The 20,533-nt window shown below is 42.3% G+C and overlaps 1 protein-coding gene across 4 annotated transcripts in view; it reads right to left on the reverse strand.

Annotated features, from left to right (window-relative positions):
- The window catches only part of UNC5C (unc-5 netrin receptor C), a 425,181-nt gene that overhangs the window by 11,849 nt on the left and 392,799 nt on the right, over positions 1-20,533 (reverse strand). For all 4 annotated transcript variants that reach the window (XM_090037109.1, XM_090037110.1, XM_090037107.1 and 1 more), the window contains 3 exons: positions 19,435-19,668; positions 9,138-9,287; positions 7,159-7,323 (listed from right to left, as the gene is read on the reverse strand). In XM_090037109.1, the coding sequence (XP_089893235.1) occupies positions 7,159-7,323; positions 9,138-9,287; positions 19,435-19,668 (549 nt within the window). The remainder of the gene's footprint in view (positions 1-7,158; positions 7,324-9,137; positions 9,288-19,434; positions 19,669-20,533) is intronic.

Genomic DNA, 20,533 nt, shown 5'->3' on the forward strand with positions numbered 1-20,533 from the left:
ACAACGCAGCACAGTCTGCGTCAGCTTGCATGTAGAGCAGACTCATTTACTCAAGCCTGCACAGAAGTGCTGGATCTCTGGTGTGTTGCTGAAGAATTGCTGAAGAAAAATGTATGTGTATAAATGCCTTAGAATATTAGGGTTTAGGTCAGGCAAAGACAGAAGATCTCCTTCTCATTCAAATTTCCTTATCCTTCTCATACTTGCATTTATTATCACTTATTATGCAACAGCACCCAGATGACCCAGGGTAGAAGACACTGTATGGATATCTACTGTGAAAGTCCCTTTACCAAGGGGTTCCTTTTTAGAAGAAAAAGACAGGAGAAAGGTAGGTATAGTCCTCTTTGTACAGTATAGGTAGATTACAACTCCAGGGCCAACACATACACCTATCCATTGTAACACCTAAAAATTAGGGGCTTGACTAAAAAAAGTGATTCAAACAGACAGGACTAAGCACCTAAACAGGCTTTGGTGGAATCCAGGCATCTACAGCTGCGCACAAGTATAATTTAAAATACTTTAAACAGGGAGGGGGAGTTTCCACTGAGTGGTTTGCATCAGCTATTATGAGGTTATATTCTGCATTCTTCTATGTGAAATAAGTTAGTTAAATCACTGTAAATTTAAGACTGAATGAAACAGGGATGAAGCCAAAATGGGTTTTACTGCATCTGTATCACTATAGGAGCATGCAGATGTAACAGTTATATCACAGCAGCTTATATTGGCATCAATGTCATAACTGCCTGCACCCTAAGTCACAAAAAAAAGTGCAGCTCAACCATGGCTGCAACACCTCTGAGGTGACTAAATACATTTGATGTAAACTTGGGGGCCTGAAAAGCCCAAGGAGGGGTGTAGGCTTAAGGCATCTTCAGAAGTGATTCAGTATAAACATTTAGGTGCCTGGGACCCCACATAAGCTCAGCTGAGATTCACATCAGTTCACATCACTGAAAGTCTGCCTATATATCCCTTATCTCTTAAATACTCAGAGGGGACACTTAACTCATACCAACAACACTGCTTCCAGGACATCCCATCTTTTGCCTAAAGCCTAGTGGTTAGAATAGGAAGTTTAATTATTTACAGGCCTAGGACTCAGCTCTTCCACTTCCTGGATAGCCGGCAATTATGGAAAAGTTGGCGTTACCACCCACAGTCATTACATGTTGTCTCGCTGGGTCTTTAGTTGAGGGTGGTGCCTAAAGATAGGCCTGAGTCAGATGGAAAGGGGCAAGACACAGCTAGCTCTAGAGCCTAGACACCATTCTGCTCAGGACTTAGGTCCCTCGGACCATCCTTTGATGGCACCTGCCTCTGTTAACTCTACAGGGGACTTAGACACTCATCTAATCTTACCTATTTGAATCACTTTCCTGAGACAAAGCACATATACTATAGGAGCGCCAATGTCAAAACAGAAGGGGAAGAAGTTTAGATCAATCTGTAGAATTCAGAGCTGCCTAAAGCTCACCAATAGAAAACACTAAACTTTGGTACCTCTGAACTTATTAGGCACCTAAGTCAAGCCAACAGTGATCCAGAGTGACTCTGCTTAGCAGAAAATCTACATCAGCACCTACGTACCCTCAATTGGCCTGCAGTGATTCTGCGGTTCAGGGAACCTATATTTTATGTGATTAAGACCTAGATTCAAATCCATCTGTAGGCACCTAAAGAGTACTTAGGCAAAATTTAGGCACCTAAGTCAAAAGGAGCAATTCAAATCATTTGTGCTCAATGACCAGAAAATAATCAGTGTCAACATGGCCTGAAAACACTCCAAGGTGCTGGGCTCCTAAATTATATATGCTTAAGGGCCAGATTTTAATCAACCTGGTTGGTATCTGAACAAGCTTTAGGCAGAACTTAAGCTCCTACGTGACAAGAAATGGTTGTTCTCTTGGGCATTTGCTATCTGTCTCCATAGTGGGCTTTCTCACGGGCACTTAGCATTGCTCTAAAGGTAGCTACAGTACATTTGCAGGGAGGGGTTTAGTATTTGCAGAGAAAATGTGGCGTGTTTTGCCACAATACCTACTCACATGGTGGAAGCCATAATTGGCATTATCATGCCATAATTGAAATACCAAAGCCCACAGGGGAATCTTATTGACCAGGCCAACAATTGAATTTAGTTTTCCCTTTTCCCTCAGACCAGTGCCTTAATCATACATTTTTCCTCCCATACCTAGAGGCATGCAAGCTCTCTCAATCCTTCACTCCAGGGTCTTTCTCAATTTAGTTGGAGTAAGGCAGATTATCCTGTTCTTAAAAGGTGTCCTTGCCATTATACTAGTGCAGTAAAAAGAGAGAGAGAGACTATTAACTAATGAATGTGCTAACACAGTTGTGCATGTCAGCTCTCAACATCTAATGCTCTTTCTGCCCCTTATATGGTGGGTGTGAAAATGTCACCATGAACCAACCTCAATGAACAACTCTCATGATCTGTAACTTTGATAATGATAATATTATTTTCTTACTGCCTTCATCCCCGATGGATGGGATGACACCACAAGACAATGGTATTATTTCTGTTCCTTCTAAATCTATTACCAGATTCTATTACATGAAGATGATTACAGTGTGTACTTGAGTTTCATTAAAGCTACTACCAGTGCTATGTTAAATTAGAGATTACCTCAATGCAGCACTTATTACAATAATTGTTTATGATAGTTCCTTTACCATCTGTCTTTAATGTTGTGTTGTCCCCAGCTGAATATATAACTACATCCGATAACCAAACAGATGTTATGGGTAATGGCATACATTGTCAGGGCTCTGCAGAACAAGTAACTTTTGATTGTCGTCTCACAGTCCTTCCAAAAGTCACCCAGAAACTCCCCCTTCTTATGATTTCATGGCTGAAAGTATGACTGCTCTTTCATATCTGCCAAAATGATGGTTGTAATTGAGTAGCTTCCTCTTAACAATGTAATAATGATGCCTCCTCTATTGTAGCTGTGCCTGGCTAGTCTTGTCCCTGGGGCCAATTCTTTTACAGGGATTTACAGCTGGAATATAGAAAAGGAACTGCAAAATAATTGAAGAAGATGGTAGGGATTTTTTAAGTTAAAAAATAACCAAATTCAATGATTTTTAAAAGGTTTCAGCTTGTCCATTGTGGGAACCTAAGCCCTCTATCCAGCAGACCCGATACAACCACCTTGCTCACATGATTTATTCCTTAGCAGTGGAAGGAAGTTAATTTTGGAAGTAGATGATAGTTGTTTCTCTGGGCCTTTCAGTCTTTGCCAGCTGGGATGGAATAAGTGCCTTTGCTATTATCCTTTTTCGTGATATTCCTCCACCTGATATAATGACATACATATAGAGTGCCAATGCCCATATAATCCGGGCTCATTAGAAATCATTAGAAATCAGGCACATCCAACATTTTCACACAGATCAGTAGCCCCTTGCTGACTTTTTTGGTCACTACAGCCTATTGTGACCAGGACTTGGTAGTGGATTCTCTTTACTATCTCTCAAAGCTACCCAGTTTACACTGATTTATTTATTTGCCTAAGTTGTCAGCTGCTTATGAAGAAACCTCGCTGACATTTCTCCCATCCATCCGATCTGGAAGGTTCATGCTGCAGCAGAACCATGAAAGAAATCAATTTCATTATCCTGGGGTAACTGACAGAAAGTCTTTAAGTTGCATCAACACTATTTGAAGGATCATGTCTCCACAAAGGGTGTATTTTAGTCTCCTTGTCACTTGTTTCTAAGTCTGATCCACCTTCCTTTTCATCAGTTGATGTACGTGCAGCCCAAGCAGAAGGCAGTCATCAAAGGGATAGCCCCCCTCCTCCAAAATTCTGCTCCTTCTGTTGTTGTTGGAGCTTTGCAAGTTATTGAACTTTGCAGACCTGCTGGGCCTGGAAAGTGAAAACGCCATCTAGAGCCAGCAGGGGTGGAGCTGTGTGGCTCAGAGATACGGCTTGCAGAACGGAAAGCGCTGGCGGTTGCTATGGCATCGTGACACTAGGATCATTCCTTATTAATGTCAGTAGGGCCTTTGACTGAAGTTGTTTGTAAGTTGAAAGCCTTGTGAAACTCTGGGAGGAAATGGTGACCGCACTGCAGTGGGCTGTGGGAAAGAGAGAAAAGGGTCTGTGTGGGCCAAGGTTGCTGCTTGATGGATGAAGACTCTCCTTGCATATGAGGCAGGAAAACAAGACAGAACAATTTACTTTTCATGTGTCATTTGCATGCTGCATGGGAGACAAACAGTTTAAGTACCTTTCCAAAAAATCAGATTTGTTACAACGGGTGCCCTCACCCCTACCCTGTAACTGAACCTCATCTGCCAGACTAATGTCTACTTCAATACAAGGATACCTTGCAACTTTATTTACATCAGTACTTCACAGCCACTCTCTGACCTAATACTTGGAAAAGTCTTTGAAAAGATTATTAGGAATCATATTTGTGTGAGCCCAGCAGGAAAAATAATGCAGCAGGACAACTAGCATGGATTCGTAGCAGGTAGATCATGCCTGACTACTCTGATTCCTTTTTAAGACCAGGTCACAAAACACTTAGACCCAGAAGTAGAGGTGGATGTCATATACTTGAATTTTAGGAAGGCCTTCGATATGGTATCTCATCCTATTCTCATAAATAAATTAAGAAGCTGTGACTTAGATGATTACACAGTCCAGTGGCTGGCAAATTAGCTTGGGGATTGCACCCAGAGAGTGCTAGTGGATAGGTTGGTATCAACCTGGAAGGATGTGGGCAGTGGGGTCCTGAAGGGCTCAGTCCTTGGACCTGTAGTTGTCAATGTCTTTATCAGTGACTTGGATGTGGGCATGAAGTGTACTCTGTCCAAGTTTGCAGATGATACTAAATTGTGAAGTGAGATGAACACACCGGAGGGTAGGGAATGATTGCAGGCAGACCCGGAGAGGTTGGAAAAGTGGGCAGAACAAAATAGGATGCAGTTCAACAAAGGCAAATGCAGAGTGCTGCACCTAGGGTATAAAAATATCCAGCACACCTAACTGGCTGGGACGTGACTCTCTCAGCAGCACAGAAGTGGAAAGGGTCTCAGAATCATAGAGGACTCCAAGATGAACATGAGTCATCAGTGTGATGAAATCATCAGCAAAGCTAACTACACTTTATCATGCATCAGGAGGTGATACTTCCCCTCTATGCGACTTTGGTCAGAATGCAGTTGGAGTATTGCGTCCAGTTTTGGGCACCGTACTTTAAGAAGGATGTGGATACCCTGTAGATGGTCCAGAGGAGGGCCACTTATATGGTTAAGGGTTTGTAGGCCAAGACCTTTGAGAAGAGAGTAAGGGACCGGGACCTCTTCAGCTTCTGCATTTGATTTTGTGGCCTCCTACAAATTTATTAGTGGGGCGCAGCAAGGAATCAGAGATGCTTTGTTCACCAAGGGGCCTCTTGGGGTAACAAGGAGCAATGGTCACAAGTGGACAGAGAGCAGATTTAGGCTAGACATCAGGAAGAACTTCTTTATGTTAAGAGTGGCCACAATTTGGAATGGGCTTCCGAGGGAGGTGGTGCTCTCCCCTACCTTGGGGGTCTTTAAGAAAAGGCTGGATAGGCATTTGGCTGGGGTAATCTGACCCCAGCACTCTTTCCTGCCCAGGCAGGGGGTAAGACTCAATGATCTGTTGAGGTGCCTTCTGACCCTAGCATCTATGAATCTATTAATCTAATTCTCTATTTTCTGTTATTGCTAGGAATAATGGTCTCCAAGACAAACAGCAGCATTCTTCCTCTTGTATAATTATTTTCTGAGTTCCTGAGGTCACTTCATGACTTTGATGCTGTGACTCATATGTCATCGTTGCTCAAATTATTTCAGGATATGCTGCCCTGTACCCCTAGTTTCAATGACTTGAGACAAGCTCATGAAAATCAGTGTGAATGGTAACCCTTTTCTTGTGTGCGACTCCCTGTGCTCTGGCTATGTGCTCCCACTTGCTCACAGTTACTACCAGTGACATTCTGTGAAAGAATTGGCAGTGTCTGACCTTCTCCTTCCTCATCCTCAATGTATTATTTATTGTTACATCTGAGAGTATTTTTTCTTCTAGAGAAGCGCAATCCTTCAAGTCCTAAATTAAGGTGGTCAGAATTATTTTGACCAAATTGTTGTCATTGTTGAAATTGCAAGACCTTATTTAAAACCAAGTTACTTATGCCTGGCAGTAACAGATGAAAGGCAAGCTTATTGAAGATCTAATATCTGATATTACTGATTTCATAGCAGTTATTGTAGGGTCAGAACACATTGGTTTGCATTGATACAGCATATTTAGGCTGAGTACGTGCATCTACATGTGCACCTAAAGTGAAAGTGACTATACGTATGCAGCATTTACTGTGCAGTAAATTAGGCCTAATACCAACAAAAAAAGTTCTAGATTAACTGTGCAGTACCAGTCAGCCCCAGAAGTGACACAGGTCCTCCCATGCTGGAGACAAAACCTGACACCTTTCCCCCCTGCCAGCCTGGGGCTGGTACCCAAGGAGGTCTGGACCTCACCCTGGCTCTTGCAGAGGGCCAGACCTGGGCTGCAACAGCCCTGCGCTGAACTGCTCCCATCTGGAGCAGCTGTAGATGCATTCCTGGCCATATATTAATGCACCTTAAGGTACAGTACTGCACAGTAACCTTAATGTGCATTAATTACAAGTGTAAACATGCCCAGTGAGTAGACTGCTGGAGGACCTAGACACTGTATGCTTCATGAGGTAGATCTTCTCCATGTGAGTGGGTGAAAGAAGAAACCACACACAGAAAGGAAAAAGACAAGGCACATTTCCATCATTGCTTTCTTGACTCTTTTAAAGGAAGGGTGCTAGCTTCCATAAAAGCGTGAAAAGAAAAGCCGGCAAAGCAGTACGGAGAGCCATAAGGGAAGAGAAAAGATGACAGTTAAATCCATCCTTTTACCTAGCTTCAATGAAAAAGAAAAGTACGTTCAGCTCTCCTTAGGAAGGAGAAAGATTGGAAAGCCTATAGCCTCCCAGCATCAGGAAAGAAAGAAAATTAAAGGATGTACCAAGCAAGAATCACTGGGTATGTGGACATGTCAAGTGATGTGTCACCTCCTTTTCCCTCATTGCTTAGTGTGGAGATAGCTGGATCTTTACCTCTGATACCGTACAGTTGAGCTGGAAGATCTGTCCTTCTCCTTCGACCTGCCGTACACAGAGTTTACAAACAAGCTCCACCGTGGTCAGGCTGAACCTTTCCAGAGTAAAGGTACAGTGTAGGTTTCTTTGACACCCACTCCAGATGTGGTAAAAGGGAATTTCCTGCAGGAGGAAAAGTAAGGAACGGTTTAAATATGCTCATCAACAGTCATGGTATATCTCATCAGGTTTTCAACTCAGCTCTCAGAAAGCATCAGAAAGTGTGAATACAGCAAATGGACTCACGAGTCTCACAAAGAAGAAGAACTTACCTCTGCCATTCTGAATGGTCACCTACATTCTAGCACTATTCTAAACATTCTGTGACAGGGGCCTGAGGCCGATTACTCCGTCAGCCTGCCTGCCTAGCCAGGGCAATTCACCCACCTGTCTCGCCTGCCACACCTTTTGACGTACTTAAGAAGTTGTTTCTAGGAGGGAGGCTACCCTTTTATGCCCTAATACCAAGTAATACATGACTCCAATCGCCCCTATATCATGTCCCAACTTTCAGGTGTTATACTACTATCTTTCACTTCTGTCCTCCTCTGGTGCTGGGCTCTGTGCCCTAGTAGCTACACCCTCTGGGCGGTAGGGCTGTCTGCACCCCTGCAGCTGTGCCTCTGTCTGTCTCTGTGCCTAACACTGGGCTTTACCCAAATCATGTGACCCCCTTCTCCAGGCACTAATGAGGCCTCCAAAGCTCCCCTTATAGCCTCATCCCAGTTCTCTGGTGCAAACGTAAACACAAGCATAAGCCCTAGGCTATAACTTAAACATTATAAGTGACAACCATGCTGTGTCCCCTTAAGGGGACAAACTTCAACCCTTAGTACAGCATGCTTCCCAGCCTAAGTACCTGGAAGGCTCCTAAAGTCTTGCAGCATTGGGTAGCAAAGCAAGCAGCACCAGGTCTCAGGTAGCTTCCTCATACAGGAGCTCCTTCCCTGGCAGTTGCCAGAGAGTCTTCCTGCAAGCTCCAGCCCTGGACGCATATACCCCCAAACCCTGCCTCCTTCTGGTCATGTGACACTTGTAGGTGCTGCCCAATTACCCCCATAGGCTGTTACCCCCAGCAACCCACAGCTGTGGAGCTCTGATTAGCCTGCAGAGTTCCCATGGCAGGCTGCTTCAGTCTTAAAGGATCAGGCAAGTCTTAGGGCCCTGCTACACTCTCCATGAACAAGTGTGCATTGCACTGGAGCCCTAGCAAGTGAAGGATGAGATGGAAAGGAAAAAAAGAAGTTACTCTTTACTTGATCCTTCAGTGAGGAAAATCCTTAATATATCCAAGGGTGTTCCACTGTTCTCTCTCAAACTTTACAAAGAGATGTGTGTGTTTGTGCACAAGTATTTTATCCTTTCTTAAGACCAAACCCTAATTGAATACAAAAGGCCTGGTCACCCTAATATCTCCATGAAGCCTTCACTTGCCAAGAGTGGGCCATATTCTAGAAACAGCCAAAAGGGTGCATGTATTTTGGCAGTAGCAGCCCCTGTGCACAAATACTCCGTTCTAATTCTCACTCTCTTTGCACTGAATATTCCTACATGTAGTAGATTTTCTAATCACACTGACCAAAATTTCTTTTCTGGTGTGTTAAGATGAAATTTTGATTTTCATTTTAAAAAACAAACAAATTCCAGGCTGTTATTGCTCGGTTTAGCAATAATGAAGATGGTTAATAGAACCTGAATAGTCTACTCAACTGAACTTATTAAAGATATTAAAACTAGACAATGCATAATACAATGGAGAGGACTGGTATTCAATACAGAAGACTGTATAGGCAGGCGTATTAGAGGGCAGAAACCTAAACAGACAGTGTGTACTTAAAAAAAAATCAGTGTACACTTGTGTACTACTGCATAACTTCAGGCCCTTCTAATGTGGCCCATGCTTGTCCATCACTGTTTAAACAATCTGTAATTCTTACCTGGTATTTAGCAAGCAATTTGCTCTTCCAGAGAGAGTGAGCAATATCATGAATAGACAAACGGAGGTTGTGGGTGCTTCCCTTAAAATGCAGAGCCTTTGGTTCTTCCAGTAACTGTCCTCCCATCTGCCTCTCCAGCTGTAGAACTTCCTGTTATAGACACAAAGTAGTCACCTTGTGATCAGAGACGTTATTTACAAATGTGTTATAAAATGGCATGCTGTACTTCTGCTTCTGGAAGATTAACTACTACAGATACGTTCTGTGTAACAGGGAATACAGGCACCCAGACCAACCAACCAACCTATCTATCTGTCTTGTCTGCCTGTCTACCTACCTACTTATCTACTGGAAAGAACCACATCTCAGTGGGTGCATCTACACGAGACACTGACTGTGCAGTAGCTTAAAAATACTGTGCAGTAGCACATCACAGCACAATATTAATACTTTATTGTGCAGTATTATTAGGCTACTGCACAGTAGTGCAACTAAATGACATTTGCTGGTGCTACTGCACAGTAATTCCAGTTACTGCACATTTATTTAGTACTTGATTATACATGTACTAAATAAATGCACAGAAACCCCTGCACAGTACTGTTTCATGAAGATGTGCCCAATGTGCACGTACATAATTATAGGAACCTCATTTGTACTAAGCTGCCTAAGCAAAATCACATACAGCACTCCTAATACTATACATTGGCATTCCAAGAGCACAAACATGGCCTGCATTAGCCAGCAGAACTTCACACATGTATATTTCCATTTGGAAAATGCAGCATTACATGATGTGCTGGGTCCCATATGAGGCTTGCTTAATTGCTGTGAGATTCAAAGCCTGTGCATAGAAGTAGCCCTTGCATATTGATCAAGTGTCACCTTGGACAGTTTGCCCCCCTGAAAAGCCTTTTAATAGCATCCTTTATATTTTCCCTTAAAGAGCCCCTATATAAGAAGATGTGATCCCATTAGCTCACATCAGATAAGTACTACTGGCCAATCAGATTTTGGCCCGTTTTAAAACATACTATGAAGCAGGATATGCAAAAGAAATGATACACCTTCAGAGGGCTATTTTGCAAACAAAATACTTCTGAAAACAAATGCAAAACATGAGAGAGAACAGTGCTAGAGAAGGATGTACTTAAGCATAAAAGTGCAGGTCACACAGTGACTGATGAGACTGAAAAAGGCCATTGCTCTGCTACAGAAAAGTATAATATATGCTTAGGTCTATTAACATGCACGGTGGATAGTGAATCTCCTCATCATCTCAGCATATCACCACAATGATATTTAGGCCAACTGAAGCATGCACGAAAGACAAAAGTATTTATGTTCTTTTCCTATATAAACACAGCCAGAAAGGCAATCACACACAGGCATAATCATTACCATACATACAAAATACTTCATGCCTGCAGAGACATACACACACACGCAGTTCCATGTGCCAGACAGAGACTCTGGAAATTAAGAACAGAAAGTAAAGTCCAGAGAAACTGAAGTTGCTTCCACATCAACAGTGAGTCCTAATGAGCTACTGTTGAACACGTTCGGTATCTAGTTAACATAATAGAGAAAGCCAATGTCCCCAACAAACCTGGCACCTGACAAATTCTAAAGCTAAAATGATGTTTGTTCATTACCCATTAGAAGAAAAGAAACATAATTAGAAACCTTTTAGATTAAGGTTTTGCCAATCAATCAGTTCCAGCTTCTTTCCAGTGCACCCTAATTACCTCATCAAGATGTCTAAAGAGCAATCGATAGTAATTATCTGATTACTATAGATCTTCATTAAGTCCAAATTATCTCCCTGGGATGCCTAAAAGAAGATTCATGGTATTCCATGAGATAATTGAACCTACCCATGTAATCAAACAAACATACTGTACTGGTGTATAGATTTAAACAACAGACACTGTGCGTATTGAGCAGCCCGGAGAGCGCATATCTACTTTCTGCAACATTTGAGTTGTGACAACAAAAGGAACTGCAAATGTTTAGTATTCGTGAAAACAGAAAGTATAACAGTTATAGGTGTGGAACTTTAGGCATTTGAGTATAAAATGTTAGTCTTAAAGTATGATGTGTGTGTATGTGAAGAGAAAAACCATGTGTAAGCTTCCATTTAAAAAGGATTGGAGTAAAATGAATGCTAATAGATAGAAATAGAAAATTAATGATAGGTTCACTTAGTCACCTAACTTTCAGAACGCTGATCCAGGCATGCCTCTTGGCCTTAAGACTTTATCCATTCTACTTTTATGGTACTGTCTCTTTGTCTGCCTAGTGTACACTACAATGCCCTTCTAAGATAGTGACGGTCTTTCAGGTTGCAATGACCTTCCAGAAAGATACTTTTACCCAGCAAGGACTCTCCAGCAAACACCACAGATTGTGTATTTGAATGAGCCACACAAATACTCTGCAATAACTTACCACAATACAAAAATAAAACTCTCACCAATCACACTTCCCTGGTTGTTACATAGCGTTACATACTGGAACCTAGAAGAAGGATCATCAAGCAATTACATCCCATAATTAAAAAATAGACTGGAGGGAAATATTCCCAAATCCCCCACTCTGGGCCTTTAAGCAACGCCCAAACCTGAGCCAAGCTCCCCTTCAATCAACAGACTCCAGATGGACCACAACCAGGCCTCAACAATAAATGCACAACCTGTTAAGCCATCTCCAGCTTTGCAACAGTGAATGCTCCTCATAACAAAATCATAAAATTCCATGGATCCCACACATGTACATCACAGAACATGGTATGTCTCATCCAGTCTACCAGAGTCCCTCATGGAAACTATGTGAGTGAAACTAGACAGGAACTATGCATCAAAATGAACTCTCTCACAGAAAAAATACAGGGTCTTCATAAAGTCTGTGTGCACTTTTAAACGTTAATACGTTAATATCTTAGGTTGTAGGTATGATAGAAACAATCTGTAAATGGCATTTAAAAGCAAATTTACTGAAGTCATAGGATAACTAGAGTATACAATGCTAGACTTCATAAGTAAGAACAAATTTAGATTAGACATCAGGAAGAACTTCTTTATGGTAAGGGTGACTAGATTCCAGAATGGGTTTCCAGGGGAGGTGGTGCTCTTCCATACCTTGGAGGTCTTTAAGAGGACACTGGACAAGCACCAGGCTGGGGTCATTTGACCCCAGCGCCCTTTTCTGCCCAGGGCAGGGGGTTGGACTCAATGATCTACCAAGGTCCCTTCCAACCCTATAAATCTATGAAATCTATTAAATTTGTTCTTAAATAATATGGAGCTCCATGCCACTATGCTCTGAATGTACAACAGTTCCTAAATGACATTTTCCCAGAGAAGTGGATAGGCAGATGTGGATCCATTGCTTGGCCACCTTGTTCACCGGACCTGTTGCCATTGGACTTCTTTTTATGGGGACATGTTAAAAGTGTAGTTTACTTGTCAAAACCATGTTCTTTGGTGGAATTTAGGACTAGGATCACCAATGCAATTAGTGCAGTAACTCAAGAGCAACTGGGAAACGTTTTCAAGGAGTTGGAAAATCGGATTGAGCATTGTATCATGATGGATGGTGGCTATATTGAAGTCTAGCATTGTGTACTCTAGTTGTCCAAAAACTCTAATAAATTTGCTTTTAAAGTGCCATTTACAGATTGTTTCTATCATACCTACAACCTAAGTTATTAAAGTTTAAAAGTGCACAAGGACTTTATGAAGACCTTGTAAAAGGACAAAGATGCACAGACACTGGTAGAAGCACAGTTTTCACAGAACACTTGCTCCCTCTTCAATCTCACAATTCTCATGCTGAAAGGGATTTATAAAACACCTCCAGAAGACAAACCTGGGAACAGAACTTTATAACTCTACAAGGCAATAAAAATCTGAACTTATAACAGGCGATGGATTCATGGCTCGTTACAGCTTAGCAAATACTGCCAATAATTTCCCTGAACTTCACAGGTAGTAGCTGCCCCCTTCTTGAATGGTTTTGCTCTGCTACTGACTGGATTGCATGTTCTATTGCACCTTTTTTTGTCTTATAATGGCTCCTGATAGTGCCTCTTCATTCGTACTTCACAGCCCTCCTGCATCCCTCCAAGCAGGCTGTTTGAATTCACCTGGACTCTGTTCTCTGATATGTAGCTCAGCCTTCATTTTCTTCTCTAGCTCAGACTTGAGGAAGGTCAGAGCTCTCCCAAATACACAACTCATCCAATAAAAGATATCACAGAAATCATTCTCTCTCAGACATTTCTTTGCCCACAAATACTGCAACAACATTCCAACTTATCCAGCAGAAGAAACACAAGGCATGGGCTTGTCCCTTTTTAGTTCCAAACCCTGGCCATGTAGTCTGCCCTTCCACTGAAGAATTAATTCCCACCTTACTGTATAAGAACGGTCATGATGCCAGCAACAGGACATTATCTCATGTCGTTATAGGTAAGGGCCTAGTGACATTCATCTTTCAATAACAGCTCTAATTCAGTGAGCTCAGACAGACCATGTAGGTGAGGTAATTGCTACCATTATTCTGAAGTTGCCTCTTAATTAAAGGCATACTAAGAACCAATAACATTTAATATATGCTTTTTTTTGCTTCTGAAAGATCTGATTTACTTTTCTCAATTAGATGAAGGAATGTGCATAAACTTAAACTCAAACAATGTACAATAATCTGCTCTGAGAAATCCAAATATCATGCAGAGACAGAAGGACTGGAGTAAAAGCAGATCTGTTAACTGTGATCTGCTTCATTGATCTAGTGTGACAGAAGACTTGTGGATCAGTCTCTCCAGTGATTATCTTATTGACTAAATGAGCTCAGATATTACTGCAATAAAGCCATATGAGTACATGATGGATAGATGGATAATTAGAAACAAAGCACTACTACTCAAACTTTTCTATACTGTGACCCTACATAACAACAGAAAAATTAAAGGGCACTTACCCATCTAATCATAAAGGAACAGATGGTAATTATGATGCCCCTGAAACCTCTTTGCAGCCCCCAAGAGTCACAACTTCCTGCCTGAGAACATGTAGCATGAAGAAAACTGCACTACTGATCGGTGTTAAAGCAAGAGTAAGCAATTCTGCTTCACAAACGCAGAGAAGAGAAACAAGCAGGCTTCACAATAACCATACCATTATTTATGACAAGTCATTAGACTCTCTTACAGTACCAAAGGCTTAGCTGATTCTGGAGAGAGAGCTTACTCTGCATGATTAGAGGGGAAAGCCTGTTGGAGCATACAGCATATGCTTATATAGCAACCACTCAACTGCCTTTGGTGGTTGCTAGTCAGGGTATAGCAAGTGTCAGACTACCTCTTCTTTATAAATAATAATGGAATGCATTTGATTACCTATTAAAATAAATGCATAACCCCATCAAAGGCTATGCCAAACTTCAGATGTCTCAATGTGAAAACAATTGCCTTAGTCATCAAGTCAGAGAAATTGGTCTATTGACACAACCTTGGCTCTCAACAAAAGGTGTAAGGAGAAAAAAATAGATGATCTTACCCCTTCGTCTCCAAACCCCAACCCTTTTATTTGCTACTCAACTCGCATTTAATATAACATAATTTCAGTCACACCACTGTGAAGGATGCAGGTTCAACAACCTCTCCCCAGGGAAGTTAAGGAATTCCACCCTGTATCTCAAATGTGGCTACCACTGTTCTAAGGTTCCCAAGCCACAAATTGTTTTTTTAGATTTGAGATTTTTTAAAATCTGTCAAAGCTCTGAGCTGCCCTTATTCCCACCCTCCAACTTTTCACCCCATCCATTAAGGTACCAGGAAACAACTGCCATCTTTCCCATTATGTTCTAAATCTCCTCTTACTATTTACACTGTCATAGTGCCAAAGGGCCTCAGTCATGCACTTCGGGCCCGCTATGCCAGGCACTGTTCAAATATGGATAAAAAACATAAAATCTTTCTGCAGCCCAACAGTGATGCTCAACAGTTGGCCAGAAGAGCTGCCATAAGCAACACATTCCCAGTCCCATCATTCTACAGTGCAAGAGACTGGAGTCCAAACTCAAATTTAGGTCTCAGAGATGGCAGTAAAAAATGATAGCATCAAACCAAGTATACAACATGTATTTTAGTCATATTTAATTACTTTCATTTCTACTCATTGTGGTAGAACATTGCAGCAATGGGGCCTTGTCACATAGGGCCTTGTCAGTTCTATGAATGCTATAAATCTTATTGTATTCATTTAGTAGCTAGCCCATTTTTCTCTTATACAACCTCTTTATTTTTGAGGATGCTGATTCACAGAGTTTAAGGCCAGGAGATCGTTTAGGAGTCTTAACTCCTATATATCATAGCCCTTTAAATTTCATGCAGTTAACACTGTGCTAAGTCTAATAAATTAAGTTTACTACTGGATAATTTTGGTTTGGTTAAAGCGCACCTTCCACAATGGGACCCATTCTTGAGCTGAAGACATCAAGATTAGGGACAGAAATTACATATAGACTGGTATATGCGATGGGAAACCAGTTCAAATCTGTAACACAACAGGGCTAGGGACAGACATTTGACAAACTGGTTTAAGTGATCAGAGCCCTGCAACAGAACAGACATTCTGTGCACATAAACCAGTTTGAAAATGACTGGAACTGGTTTGAGATAAACCTGGTTGAATGTAGTATCAGACTTAACTGATTTGTGTGAAACTGGTTTATGCAATGTCTGTTTTAGACCCCTTCCTGGTTTAAATTAAACAAGAGTCCCCCAGAATCCCAGATGTTTTGCAGTCTTGGGCAGGGCTCTCTGTTCCACAGCAGGGCTGCTCCACCTCTCTGCTCCCTTGCTGGAGGTCTGGCAGAGACTGCAGGCACAGTGGCATCTCCCTGGCTTCCTCCTGAGTCCCTCTCACCACTCACTGCTCAATCAAGAATTCCCCACTCCCCCCTCCCACAGGATGGGCCGAAGCCAGCATGTGGTATGCTAGCTAATGCTGAAAGGTATCTGTGTAAGGCAGACAGGACAAAGGCAGACAGGACAGTGTCTGCTTAGCACTTTTTGGAACTAATCAACAGGTAGCTGGTAATGTCCCTCTGTTCCTTCCAGGGAAAAAGTTGTTCAAAAAGAGCTTGAACTAATGAGAGGCTTTTGTTTGTTTTGATGGGGTGCTAAATGCTATGTTACTCCCTGTGTAACTTCCTGCTGTGTAACTAAATGCCATGTAACTCCCTGCTAGCTCCCTAGCTGATCAGGAGCAGCGAGGGGTGGAGACAATCTCTCCCTAATCAGAGCAGCCTCCTGGGGCCTGGCCATGCCCCTCCCCTCCCCCATTTGCCTGCATTTCTTCAGTCCAGAAAAAATGTCTGTACAGTTACAAACTGGCTCAGTCTAGCCAGGTTAAACTAACCTGCAAAGACTGAATCATTTCAGGCTCAGGCTTTTAAAATGTCTGTCCCTAGCCCAGAAGTTCAGTGCACATAAACCACTTTCAAAATGGCTGGAACCAGTTGAAGATAAACCTGTATGGATACAGTATCAGACTTAACTGATTAATCAGTTTATTAACTTCTGTTCCAGATCCCCTCCAGATTCAAGTTAACTCACAGTCCCCCCCACATCCCAGGATGCTTTGCACATCCCCTGAAACCCCTCCCTCACAGGGTGGATGTGCTGGCCTTGCCCAGGCTGTCTGCTGCAGCCAAGCAGGGAGGCATGTTCTAGCACCCTCTGGCTTTTGGCTTGAGCCACTGCAGGCATGTGGCTGCATTTCCAGAATTTAAAGTGAATGTCTGTTTACTTGCTTATCAGATCAATCTACACAGCTTAGACTAACCTGCAAAGATTGAATTGAATCAGCCTCAGGCTTTTTGACTGGAAAATGAAGTGTTTATCTTTTGTATGAGAAAGTAGGAGAAAGCAGGAGATGCCACTGCATTTTTGGGGAGGGCACAGAGCATATGGGTGCTTCAGCCACCATAACTTCTAGCAGCAAAAGCAGACACCACAAGAAAGCTGCTAGTGTGTATGGCTTCATGTCTGTATGGTTTCTGGTGGCTCCCATTTAACTCTATGTGACTCCATTGTCACGTGCTACAGGCAAAGTAGACCCTGGGGCTGGAATCAGATGGGCAGGCACGTGTGGTCTGTGCACTACACACCTCTTTGCAGAACCACAAACCACGCACATTGCACATTAAACTGTGTGTGGTGCTGCTAATTTGCAGTGTTGGGGGGGAATAACTGGTACCAGGATTTACCATTTCCTGGCTGGCTGAGGTGCAATGTACCTCAAGACAGGGAAGCAGGCAGCCCTGAACTGGCTGCTCCACTGTTTCTGTGTGCTTCAGCATGGGGGCTCCACTAAGCAGCTCCTGCATGGTGGCACATGGACCACCCCCATACACTGAGGCACCCTGCACTCCAGTCAGCCAGGGACTGCATTACTTCAGTCCAGAAGAAATTCCTGTATGGTGCAGGGAGTGGCTGGCTTGGGTGCAGGGTGCCTCAGTGTGGGGACTGTAGTATGCGGAGATGGAGGAGGATCTCCATGTGTCACTCCTTGGCTGGCTGGGGTCCCAGCCAGCACCCCCTGGACCTTGTGCCCCAGCCAGCACCCCCTTTCAGCACATGAAGCGGTGGGACAATGAGTCCCAGGAGTTGACAGTAGGCACAGAAGTGTCAAAATGTGACCTCTGCCAGCTGCTGGGTAGTGGCATAAGCCTTTTTTCAGTTAGAGAGATAAGTCTGATGGTAGAAAGCAGGAGAGAGATCCTGATACAGGGGCTAATGCAATAAACCTCTGAATGTAGAAATACTGAAAATGTTCAAGGACAGTAGTAAAGACGAGGCCTATTTGAATTCATCTTTGATTGCTCATGTTTTCTACTCTGAAACTCATAGCAGCATTCAGACAACCCCAGTGCTTGCTTCAGGTTGCTTTGAATTACTTACGTTCATCTCAGGTCTTAACAAATATGTAGAAAATCCCACATGTACCCAAAGAAGTGCAGGCATAGAAGGGACCTTAGCTTTTGAAAGACGGTGCTTGGTATAGAAGCCCCTCTTCCCAATTTGGGGAAAATCATACTGAGATAAGGACAACTGAAGTCCTGGCAAACCATAATTCCCTGTACCAAGCTCCAAGACTGTAGAAACAAAGCCCAATGCTGAGCAGCCACCCATGGAAAGCTATTCTTTCCTCTACCTTCAGCCCATCACTTTGTTGAAATGGTGGTACCTATAGAAAGGGCTCTCAGTACCCATGTGGCAGAGATACTAAACTGTAATACCCTAAAATATATGACACCAAAAAGTATTTGATATAAAAATGGAATGTACCAGTGACAATGAAACTCAGTGCTCTGAGAAATACAAACATTTCCTACGTAGTTTACATACACAGACATGTCTAAGGCTTGTTCTCCAAGTAAAGCCATTAAGAATCATCTGTATGCAACATAAAAATGACAGTGCATAGATACTGGCAGTGCAGGTACTTAGCATCAAGCTTGTTTACAGAAAATCTTACAATAACTTACAGAAAATCTTTGTATAACTTGCATTCATATAAAGATACGCATGAATTGATTAAAATGACCACCTACCCATCATAGGCTATGCATTTATATGCACAAAAATGTATAAATACAAATACAGTGTGTGTGTATGCTCTTAAGTATGCAGGGAGCATACTTACTTATATATGTGCTGGTATTATATGCAGCAAGAATTAGGTATATATAGCTGTAAAAAGCAACAGCTTTGGTTTATTTCAATTGCAAATTCCCAGCACAAAAATGCACACAAAGAGGTATAATAAAGCAATATAAGAGCAGGCAGTGATTAACAACCCAGAAGCTTCTTTTATCATTATCAACTATTTACAAAGAGGCATTTATACATTTCCTCCTCTCTGGGGAGCTGGCACTTAGCATTAAAAATACATGAATAACGAATGAAGCCCTGGTGCACCTTATGGCCTTTTAATAATGCAAAAATCTCAGAATTCAGGTTATGATACAGGTAAACAAAGGAACAAAGAATGATGGGTGGAAAATAGTTCAGCATTTGAGTGGAATCATTATGCAAAGGACAACTTGTGGGTTTTTTTCCTTTTTCTTTCTATAAAATAGTGGCTTGTTGTCAAGCTCTTCCCCTAATCAAAAAATATAGACTAGGGAATAGAAATTACAATAAACAGCATGCTACTGAAGGGTCTATTCACTGCTATTACTGCGATCCAGACACATCTAGCTGATTAAAGAGGGAGGCCATTACCTTAAGGGCATCCTGAGTGTCATCTAGGCAGTAGACTCGGATGCTGTATTCCAGTGATGAGCAGGACACTGGCCCAAAGATGGCCAGTTTGAGCCGCTTTGCTGCTGCTTTCGTGATCGACTGTCCCACCAAGGCATAGGTGCTGAGTGTTTCTGTCAGGATATGGCAAGCTTCTGAGTCCAGCTGAATATAGCATGGGGTAGTGAAGTTTTCTTCCCCAACCACCACCACATCCTAAGGGGTAAACAGGCACAGTTAGAGCTCTAGAGAACCCACAGGACTGAGGACTGAGCTAGGATGGCCAAAGTCTACTCCAAGACGGGGCCTTGACTGCAGATTAACATTGCCAGCCTTACTTCAATGTCACAGAAGTTGCTCTAAATCTTTCCCTCTTACTCAACACTTAAAATTTTCCTACTTCTAGCTTTCTCTCTGAGTAGGAACAGGGAGAGGAAACTGAGTGCTGGGGGCTTGTTCCATCTAGTTAATGCATCATTATTTTTGGTACTGCATGTTGCTGCTCTTAAAATGATGGGCAGAGCTGAGCAAATAATGAAAAGTATCGCTACTATTTTGTAAGAAAAATGTAATGCAAATTGTTGAATGAACCTTTTGATGAATATTATGTGACCAGTTCCATAATCAGTAGTGGCTAGAACTGAGACAGAAGAGGTAACTTCAATGATAGCTGAGTCACCGTACATAGAGTACCACCTGTTGCTTCAACTGTAAATCAGTATAATCTTCCATTACAAGGCTGCAAGGCAAAGACAAAATACATGCAAACCAAACACACACAGAATATTTTGATCCACTTTTTCCTTGTGCTTAGCAGAAAAGAACAGTTTGGTTAAGTTCCCCATTCACCACAGCACTGTATAGTCCTGATCATGCAGCAAGAGGTTTTAACTGAAAAAAATGTAGCAGCAATAATAGACAGGGCTATTGCAAAGGCAGACAATGCCTTTTTATTGTCTGCCTTTGGGATGCACAGGGCTCTGTAGAGTTCTTCCACCTTATCTCAGCTGCCTTGAGGTGAGGAGAATACCACTTGCAGTGGGGCAAGAAGTCAGGTTGGGAACAGATTCAGGACCTCTGG

The sequence above is a fragment of the Crocodylus siamensis genome, chromosome 2 (genome assembly GCF_052110815.1).
Source record: "Crocodylus siamensis isolate JL-2025a chromosome 2, ASM5211081v1, whole genome shotgun sequence".
Taxonomy (NCBI): Eukaryota; Metazoa; Chordata; order Crocodylia; family Crocodylidae; genus Crocodylus; species Crocodylus siamensis.